Source organism: Puntigrus tetrazona, chromosome 25 (genome assembly GCF_018831695.1).
Source record: "Puntigrus tetrazona isolate hp1 chromosome 25, ASM1883169v1, whole genome shotgun sequence".
Classification (NCBI taxonomy): Eukaryota; Metazoa; Chordata; class Actinopteri; order Cypriniformes; family Cyprinidae; genus Puntigrus; species Puntigrus tetrazona.
The window spans coordinates 4,536,216-4,547,518 of NC_056723.1; the positions used below are offsets into that span (position 1 = coordinate 4,536,216).

Sequence of the window (11,303 nt, forward strand, 5' to 3'; positions counted from 1 at the left end):
TGCAATCGCATAAAAAGTAATAAATTCTTTAAAATGTTATTAATAAATATCATTAAATAATAATAATAATAAAACATATTATATTTGTATTATATTTAATTCCAGCATTTAAAACAAATATACATATATACGTACTAAAACAAATAATTAAGTATAATTAAATATTTAATATTAAATTTAATTTAATATTAAATAAATCAAATTAAATATAAAATATACTTAAAACTTTTTTATATTTGATTTGAAAACTTTTGTTACACATGCATATTAAGTCTTAACACTAAAATAACATTATTTAATTATTACAAATACATACAATGTATTTTATTGGATTTTAAAACGGAATTTTGAAACAAAATGTATAATTTGAAATTGAGTTTTTGAAATTTTACACAATTTTACAATACAAAAACAAGTAGAAGACGATATCAGAAAATCAGAAAGGACGATAATATTTAAAGACAAGGAAATTAAATAGAAAAAAAAAACATTTTTTACTTAGTCACGTGCTTTCTGATTCTTTTCTCAGCGCTGATTAGGATAAACCAATCACAAGTGACCGAGATGAGAAGAGATTAAAACGTATATATACTACTGAAGTATTTGGCAGGTAAATATACTTGTATACATAGAATTATAGGATTAAAAATTACTTTCATACACATATGTGTCTTATATGACAATTAATGTCTTGATATTTGAATAGTTAGGCTAGATGTTTTGACCTGGCAAAGCGCCCCTCAGGAGACAATTAGAACGTGAAATGTAAAGTAGAAAAGAAGAAACGGTACACTCTATGACATTCAAAGTAGAAAAACAAATATTTATTTTATTATAAGCGTATGAACTCTTTAATAATAATGTCTAGCAATAAATTTCTCTACAACCTAAACTTGAACTGATAGGCGTACTTGGTTCAGTGTTTCTAACGTACGTAAAGTTCTTACAAGAGACCCTAAGCATTCATGAACTTGTAAAAATATTATTTCAGGTCCAATGCGATATTTACATGCATTTTAATGAACACAGATTATTCCAGGTCCTACTTCATGTAGATATCCATTTTAAATAAAGAAACAATAACACATAGCTGTATATACTAAATGTTTCATAGACTCTCGAAGATACTTTTTAAATACTAAAATATCTATCAGGCAGTATCTCTGAATAAATAAACATAAGGTGCCAATTTAAAATGACAACGACATAAATGCAACCTGAAACCACCAATATGTTAGCAGACGTCAATTTTGCCTAACGGTCTTTAAATTTAACCAAAACCACTGTGGTCACCTTTGCATAAATACCATCTTATCAAGTAGAAATCTCTCTTAAAATACAAGAACTCCACTTGTGAGCATTAAGCACAGCTTTTGTTGATCCATGTATTTAATCAAACAAGAGGCAACTAATTATATAAAACGACAAAAGGATTTGACTTTGTTTGGTGGGTACATAGAGCGAGACATATTCATGCCATTCATGATCTTGAGAGTGAAATACTGTGACGAAGAACACTTTGCTGGGAAGTGTTTAGTTTTTCAGACTCCTAACTGTTTGTTTAGCCTGCTTAGCGCATCTCCGATGATGTCCAGCTCATGTCTTAGTTCTTCCACCACGTTGTTGATGCTGGTCGTGTCCTTCAGTACGTCGACGCTCTGCGTGTATGGGTTGTAGCGCACTGAGAACGGCCTCTTGATGGTCTTTGCAAACTCCCTAAAAAATAAAATCAGTATTAAACGCAAAGCAGTAAATACCTTTATTATGTAATGCGGTTTCATTTTCCATCAGGCTACCTCATTTTGACTTTTGCTTCTTCAAAGGTGTCCGAAACGAAGTAGACGTCCTGAAAGGTGGTGATGATGCACTCCTGCTTGCATGTCACGTTGGGGTCAAAGGGCAAGATCCTGGCGTTTCCCGAGAGCGCGTGCTGGAGGAAAAAGAAAACAGATCATCTGTGATTATAAGGTGACAAATACGCATTTTGCATCATGTAGAGAAAGCCTTTGCGGTCGGTTACCTTCAGTTCGCTGATGGAGGACAGCAGACCTGCTCCGTAAGCTCTGAGTCTCCCTTCTTGCTTACAGAGGCCAAACTCAACAGTGAAGAAATAACACTGAAACATAGAATGGAATTGGTCATTTGCATTATGTTCATATAAAAACACTCAAATCTCAAGGCCTGTGATTACTTACAGTGGCGAGTTTCTGTACAGAGTCATCCGACGCTCCCAGTGACGCCAGACCGATCTCCTGACTGAACTGAGCAAAGCTGGGCTCAGCCAATAGAGGGACGTGTCCAAGCAGCTCGTGACATGTGTCCCTAAAATAAACAGACACGTTCACATGATCATCGGTACGGCTCTTTAAATATTTAACAAAGATAAAAATCTGTTGCATATTTACTGTGCAATATATACGAACACATATATAAAGAAACATAAATGTTTAATATATATTTTATATAAATAAACATAAATTACAAAAATAAATTATATGTGAAGCTCCAAACAGGAAATATAAAATATAAAAATGTAATATACAAAATATAAAATCGTAATATTTACATTTCATTTGTGAACATATGGAATATGTATGAATATATATTTAAAAATCTGAATATATATATATATATATATATATATAAACATAATATAATATACATAGTTATAAATCTGACTTAAATATACTATAAGTACATATAAATATATATTCTGAATATATTTACATGAAAGTTGTAGTATAGCCTATAGATGAAAAAAAACTGAATGAAACTGATAAAAGTATGAAACTGAATACATAAATGCAATATATTGTGTATTAGTTGTATGTAAAAATAAACTTGAAACGCTTTTAATATAAAACAGAAATATTTCTTATATAGAGTGTATGTGTGTTTCTGTGTGCGTGTGTGTATATATAACATATATATATATATATATATATATATATATATATAATATATATATATATATATATATACATATATATACATATGTGTGTGTGTGTGTGTGTGTGTAATCATGTTTTACCCAGTTTGATATAAATTTTATATCTAATATCCTTTTTTGTAAATGTATTAGAGTGACAGTAATAGAGCAGTTAAGTTGACTGATATCTGGTTGTTGTGTACTCACGGCTCGGGTGTGTAGAGCGGGTCTGAGCTGTGTCGCACATACTGAGTGCAGTGAAACACACGGAAGGCCAGACCTGCCAGGAAGTCTCGTGGAGAGAGATAGCCAGCCACAGGCCTGATGGTGAAGCCGGTGCGCTCTGAAACAGTTCATAAAGCAATGTTACAGAAAAAAAAGAGTCTAGAAATCCAACATCTGATGAACCGATGTCCCTTTCTCTCACCTTTGAGGAAGCGCGAGACGTCCTCCAGCTGCGGGATGTTGTCCTCGCGTACGTCACAGTGTTTGATGAGCAAGGGCAGGTTCTTGAGATACTCGCGGCAGGCGTGCGTGGGGTAGAGTTTATTCAGCTCCCTGAACACCACCCCCCATGTTTTCACCTCCTCCTCTGTGAACTCTATACGGGGAATGGGGTCTCCGCTGATGCAAGGGACAACATTCAGTTAGAATTCTGTTACTCTCGTAAAAATAAATTTTGTCTAAACGGTTCTATAAAGAACCTGTAACATTGAAGAATTCATACAAGGTTTTTTTGTGGGTGAAAAAAGGGTTCTTCAGATTCTGCGGTAATTTTAAATACATCTAAAACTAAATTTATGTACTTCCCTATAATAGTATATAAAATAATAACAGGGCACTTTATCAATTAAAAAATAATTAATAAATAAAATATGTATATAAATAATGTCAAAGAGTGTGTTATAAGTACATTATTAATTGGTATCCATATTATATTTGATATTATTTGTCAAAACCAGAAAGCATACACAATCAGCATTTCAGCATGGTAAAATTAATAAAATAAAATAAATAATTTTTATAAAAAGTCTAATAATTTATTACATCGTGACATATTTTTTATTAATTTTTTTATTTTTTATTTTCTGAATTATATGTACACATACATGTAACATTTTTTTTGAACAACCACAACAACAACAACAACAAAAAACTAATACACTTATACAAATAATCTCTTCCCAGCCCAACTTATTATAAAGAAAATAGAGAAAAAAAAGGAGAAAAAGAAAAAAAAGCAAAAAAAAAGCGGAGATCATGACTAATATAAAGTTTAGGATCAGTTAAAAGTTTTTAATTATCTTTAATGCTCCCCAAGGCTACATTTATTTGATTAGAAATTAATAATATTGTGAAACTTTATTATAATTTAAAATAACTGTTTTCTATTGTAATATGTTTTTTTCCTGAATTTTTAGCATCATTATTCCAGTCTGTAATGTCACATGACCTGTGCTGCAAAAATGTTTATTCTATGGCACTAAACCTTTAAAGCACCTTTATTTTAGTGTAAATGTGTATTATACTCTTACGTTAAAAAGTATATTTTATATACTCACTGTTTGTAGCTCATAGCCAAGTCTGCAAAATACTTCCTCCTTTTGCGATAGACGTTGTCCTTGAAACCCTGTCGTAACAGAATCACAACAATGAGCGATATCGTGACATCATTCTGACGCGGCAATCGAGATTAAACGATAAAACCTACTGGATGATCCGCATCCAGATCCGATCCGTACATCAGCACACGGTTCGCGCATTTATCCAGATCCGAAATCTTCTTCGGGAACCACGGCACGTTCTCCATCTCTTCAAGAAAAATCGACAACAGTCAAATGTTGCGTAAATACGGAGACAGTCACATCCGTCTGATATTATCTTTCATTCACGTACCGCTTTCTTCAGGCAGGCGGTTGTCAGGAGCGTCCATCTCTAGCACGTTCACGTGCTTCCTCAGCAGCTGAATGATCTCGTGAAGCTGCTCGCGATTGCTGTCGCAGTCCACGAAGATCTCGAACTCTGAGTTGCGCCTTTTGGATTTTCTGGACTCGATGTGCACCAGGTTGACGTGGTTTTCCTGTTGAGTTACACAGGACGCTTAATGCTGTCCTTTTCAAGCTCAACGCTTTCCTTATCAACCGAGGGAAGATTCAAACGAGCAAAAAAATCAATCGCGCATCCCTTTACCTGGAAAAGTTTTAGTGCCTTTACGAGTCCACCGACTTCATTCTTCAAGGAGAACACAACAGCAGCCCGGCCTCTCTCTGTAGATGCCGTTTTGTTGTCTTTATTCTCCTCGATCTTTGGAAAAGCAGATTTGTTCATCTGCAAAACACAGACACAAGACATAAATAAACATTAGATTGATTTGACGACCTGATTTTATGGGTTTTTTAAGACGAAAATTACTTTTCCCCCCGTTTTTTTATTACTTTACGTAACTTATGTGTAGCATCAATATCTTCAGCCCACTTTAAATCCAACCCTAAGTCATGTGCTCATGGCTTGTCAATCAGATCATGTGGATTAAAGAGTGTGGTAAACAACACTTAATCACTTATAAGGTCATACATACAGATTTGTTTTTATTCGGTTTTATTATAAAGGTTTCGCACTTTTCTTTAGGAAACTTTAGGATCATATAACTTATATAACTTAAAGTCACATAAATAAATAAATAAATAAATAAACCCTATAAAATCGTGAAATAATATATATAAAAAATGACAATACTAACAGTCTCATTTTTATAAGCTTCAAATTAGAAGTGAAATTTAAAGTGGTCAAAAAGTGCAATTAACTTTGATTAGACCTGTTTTTCGAGGCTGCAGATAAATTAAGATTTTACTTGTAGCAATGCAGTCACTAAAAGTTTTTTTTTTTTAGGATTTACTAAATACCGATCACCGAGGTGTTTTTTTTTCAGTAATCCTAAACTACAACAAACTCCAGCTGCGAACAGGTCATCCGATTAAAGGTGCTGGTTCCTGCGTCAGTTCAGTACCGCGGACAGCGACAGTCATCATGACCTGCTTAACATAAGCACCGGCAGAGGGACGCTCTGCAAGCCCTGTCCCAAGGTTGCAGACATGGGATTAAGTCCAAGAAATCACATTAATAATTTTTATTAGTGATATAAGAAGTATATCATTTATATGAAGTACTTTCATACATACATATACATTAAAAAAAAATTTAAGTGTATTTCTTAAAATTATTTTATTTTTTTAAACATATTTAATTACGTTCATTGCTTTTGCATTTCTAAAATGTCTACGGAACATGAATTATCAGTACAGTTTAAAAATATTTTATATTAAATAAATAATTAGCATAAAATAGAACATAAATAAATAATAAATTAATTAGTAATATTTCATCTTAATATTAAGCCATAATAAAATTAATATTTTAATTTAATTGAAGTACATCCATTCATTTACATTTAAAATATGTTTGCATATATATATATATATATATATATATATATATATATATATATATATATATATTATTTATTTTTTTTTTTTAATTATGTTATTTTTTATTTATTTAGTTTTACATATTTGATTACATTTATTGCTTTTGCAAATCTACTGATCATGATAGAATGACCATCACTCCTTCATTGGCAATAGTGATAACAATAACAAAAATACTAAAAAGATGTCTCGAAAATCTTTAATATTAAATAATTACTATCAAATAGCGTTTACGAAAAATAATAATTATTAAATGAATAATATTTAATACCTGTATTTATTATCCTAGAAATGATCATTGAGTCATATAAGAATTAATCATTACATTTCATTTATCTACTGACTATGAGAGAATGACTATTAGCCAAAAATGCCAAAAGAATTATTAAGTAAATAACTTACCATTTATTCAATACTAAGCCATATAATCATGTAATTATGCAATATACTTTAATTTATAAACTACAAAAAAAGTCAGCTTTAATTGTCCCTCAACCAAAGCTTGCCGTCTACTGACCATGTTTCTTTTCTGGCTCATGTGGGAAAGTAATCGTCCCTGTCCTCGTCTTCCCGACAGCAAGATTCCCGACAGCATTAGTGCATTGACCGTGGCAGGGTTCAGAGTCCTGCGATTCACCGTCTCGGTTTAACAAAGACGGGCCAGTGTCTGTCGTCTTAAAACAATCTCATTTGGACAGCGAGGAAGCCTATTATTAGCGCCCTCTTGTTTTAATCTAACACTGGGATTAGGCTGCAATTAATCACTCTTCCACGTACATCTCTGTTAAGTGCACTTAATTTGATGCATCTTTAGATTTGGCGCGAGGAGGATTGGAACATCTTATTGCTAACGGTGTCAAGCGCGCGTGTGTGCACGCTTAAAACCGAATTGAGAGCTTTTGTGCACCGGGCAAGCAACTTCAGTTTGCTCCACATTTGTCCTACGCTTCCTGGAACTCCACATTCGCCATTATAAACCTTAAATAACGTATTTTTTTGCGCATGGTAAAACCATTTAAAAAGATACAGAATTATCAAAAGTATGCAAATCAACAAATAAAAATGTTTCAAGTCATGAGAAAAAGCGCTTACCTCATTGTTAAGCTGCTTCTCTTCCAACGTCAGACCAAGGTTCATGGAGTCAAAAGATCTTCCTCTGCGCGGTCCCTCGCTTTTAGTGGAATACATGCTGGCGTTTCTTTTTTATTTCAACGGGTTTTAACTGGATGCGCTGCGATTGTTGTAACACAATGAGACTGTGCGCTTTGCTATTTATGAGGTTCTGAAGAGGAGGAGGAGGGGTGGAGAGTTAATCTTCCTCCTGACAGCAAATGGAAAATGAGCAGCTTCTCACGTCATGGAGATATTCATATGAGAGACATACCTTTTCATATTCTCTTTGACGTTCTGCAACAAAAAGATCTGTGCGTGAGGAGAGCTAGCAGGAGTTAGAACAAAAAACGCCCACGTTACGCCAAAAAGTCTTTCCTGAAATATCTCTTTTCTGTCTGCATATGAAAAAACAAATATGATGAGAGCATAGGATAGTCATTTTTGTTATATGTCCATCAAATGATTTGCAAGACCATAAATGAAGCATGCATTTTTTTACTCAAAGCATTTAATAGATATTAAAAATCATTTTCAGAATAATTTTTTACTAACTCGGGAAATTAATTGTTGGATCATATATACGTTGTTAGTGAGTGATGTGTCATTAGAAAGAACACTAGAAATAAAAAGGTGCTTTCTGATGCCATAGAAGAACATTTTTGTCTAAACGGTTGCATAACGAACATTTAATATCTGAAGAACCTCTTCTGTTTTCTGATATTGTTCATCAAAACTACAAAAAACACACACACAGTCAGCATTTTAGTAAAAAAAAAAAATTTATAAAATTTTAAAAAGTAAAGACTAATGTTTTATTGAAGCATGACTAATGTACACATACTTTTTAGTTTTGGTAAAATGTTTTAAATGCTTTTGAAATAACTGTTTTCTGTTGTAATATATTTTTTTTTCTAATTGTAAAGCAGAATTTTCGAAATTTCTCCGTTGTCTTCATTGTCACACGATTCTTCCGAAATTATTTGAATATGCTGATTTGGTGCTCAAGAAAAATTTCTTCTTATGATCATCGTTGAAAAGGTTGTGCTGCTTAATATCGTCATAGAAACCGTGTATCTAACGATGGTAAAAGAACCATGTGACCACATTCATGATCTCCAGAATTAACGTGGAGAGAGAATTGATAGCTGTGTTTTAAAGAAGATTCGCTCTGACTCCTCGAATGAGTCTTTGTCCTGCCTCGGTACCATGCGAGCTTCGTCTCACGTTTAGGGGTCATGGTTAAATTATAGTAAAAGCCCTCAAGAGGATGATCTCTCTGTCTGGGCACCCTTGAAATGTTAGATTGAGGCCAGCAGATTTCATTAAGTTAGATGGGTGGATCATACTCTACTCTACTTAATACCAGTTTGTCTGTGAGAGGGATTGCGCACCTCTCTTAGGACTCAGAGGGACTTCTTTTTGGGTTTCGGGTCACACGTGGCGACATCTGAATCAGGTGAAGCGATCAGGTTCTCAGGTTCTCTGAAGTGACAGGATCGCATGCTTGAGAAAGCAGTGCTGAGCAATTTCTGAATTTAAGGAGGTGTGGAAAACTAAATATAAATGCATCTCAATTAAGGTCAATGTGAAATGAAATTAAAAAAAAAACTGTGACACAATACAAGAAATACCGATTGATGAAATAAATGTATAAAACTGTAAACATTAATAAATTCAGTATTATCAAAAACTTAGTTTAGAGCTTAGTTTAAAGCTTAGTTTCTCCAACAGGATCAGGTTTCTTTTTTTACAAACAAAATTCTGTAAAATAAAATATTAAAGATATACTTATAATCATAAAAAAGTTAAAAGCAATATATTAGATTTTTTTAAAAATAAATCATAAATATTTTCATACATCTGTGTAACACCTATATTATTAACACACACACACACATAGAGTATGTCATTATTTTGAAAATATTTACACTTATATATTTATAATCAATGTAATTTTACTTTTTATATTATATATGAATATATTTAATATTTAAACATAACATCCATCTCTGAAATATGTGTGTTTATTTATAAATATATAAAAATATATATACACAGTACACACACATATATGTAAACATCATTTTACTTTCACACACTAATTTTGTTCAAGGTAAAAATGTATTAATCAGCAGTGAATAATTCAAATTGAAATGTTAAAATAGAACATTTAACATTAAAAGTTTAAAAATGAAACCAAACTTTTATGTACGATGGTACATTTACATAACAATCTTTCTATATTTTCATCTTGTCTATCTAAAAATGAGCAGGTGCCACACAGTGTTTATGCAGCACAAGACAAAACGTTCATGCTCAAATGGAAAACTGAAAGTCTCAGGCTAAAAATACTTCTGACATAGATCACCATCTACTTCCCGAAGCCGTGATGTCCCACACGTGTCACAGTTCGGGGTGTGTGTGGGCAGTGTGTAAACTGAGGAAAACCCACCTGGCGGAAGGCAAACAAACTCCTATCAACAGCGTGTGTGTGCGTACGTGTGTGTGTGTGTGTGCGTGGAGTAGGCTGCTACATCAAAGCTTGAGCTCCGGGGGTCTGGAGACCACGCCGGTGCTGATGGGTGCAATGTCAGAGCCCCAGGAGCCTAGATGTGACAGAGTTACACCAGATGCGACAGACAGAAAAGTGAACACTGGCCAACATAAAAGGCAATCTTTAAACCGGACGCTTTTTGCATAAGGTGTTGTTCTAAAGTCCATTCATAATTCATAAATAGCTTTATTACAGGTAGCGGCTCTAATTTATGAGTCAGAGATGACGTCTGAAACATACCCACCTGAGAGCTCAAGAGGGTTTAAACGGGCTGGTAATCATGAGTACGCTGCTGAGACTTTTAAAGATGCTTTGTGTCGTCTTGATAGTTCGGAGCAGGTTCGTTCGATGAAGTGAGTTGATGTTAGAAACTGATATTTAAGCATGATGAGTCAGTGTATCTCGCTCTGCACACAAAACGAGCTCAGTGTTAATTAAAGGAAGGGCTGGCTTACATTATGCAGGCTCTGGTTCTTTTGTGCTGTTTGTTCTGAAGAGGCTCTTAGCCGCGGCGTCTCATCGGTACACACTCATCTCATTACGGCTCACTCACAACCCAACACCAGTTGTATGTTTCGTAAAGAAAATAATGCTTACTTTGGGACCATTACAATTATTTTTTTATGTGTGAAAATTCATTTCTGGATTTCTTCTGCAAGCACAATGAAAAAAAGATGACGTGTTAATATATTGATATTATAACGCTGGGTTACAGGAATGAGAACTTTGCGAGAATCGAAATATTGAATTGAAATATTGAAAAATAATATATGCGGTTAAAGTAATACAAATTTAATGCCACATGCGTCGACAAAAAATATTCCTGGAATATTTCATTTGCATAAAGCAAAACTAAATAATAATTATATGAACTTAATGGGACCATTGAGGCTATTTGCATTGTGACAAATTAATGTATTGATTTTTTGGACAGTTAGGTACATCTTATTCATTAAAATCAATTAAATAAACAAAGTTGCATTAATGAGAATTTAATCCAAATTAAAACATTCAAAGTACATTCAGATAATGAAAATGTTCAATTTCTCTGTTTAATTTCTTAATATTTTAATATTATAATAATTAATAATATAATAAAAGGATTTTTTGGCTCAATTGCATAAGATGAAATATGACTTGGTGATGTTCCTTCCACATCACAATAATCATAAATCAAGTATTTGTGTCTACAAACAAATTTGTCATACATTTCTGGCGTTCC

The 11,303-nt window shown here is 33.2% G+C and overlaps 1 protein-coding gene across 1 annotated transcript; it reads right to left on the reverse strand.

Moving 5' to 3' along the window:
• Positions 1-797: 797 nt before the first annotated feature.
• tph1a (tryptophan hydroxylase 1 (tryptophan 5-monooxygenase) a) lies at positions 798-7,641 on the reverse strand. The gene is made up of 11 exons (XM_043227338.1): positions 7,507-7,641; positions 5,120-5,257; positions 4,826-5,009; positions 4,641-4,741; positions 4,492-4,559; positions 3,357-3,553; positions 3,137-3,272; positions 2,196-2,322; positions 2,021-2,116; positions 1,797-1,930; positions 798-1,716 (listed from the first exon to the last, which is right to left on the reverse strand). Exons 1-11 carry the CDS (start codon positions 7,600-7,602, stop codon positions 1,542-1,544), a joined length of 1,452 nt encoding a protein of 483 aa, XP_043083273.1. The 5' UTR covers positions 7,603-7,641; the 3' UTR covers positions 798-1,541.
• Between the last annotated feature and the right edge of the window lie 3,662 nt (positions 7,642-11,303).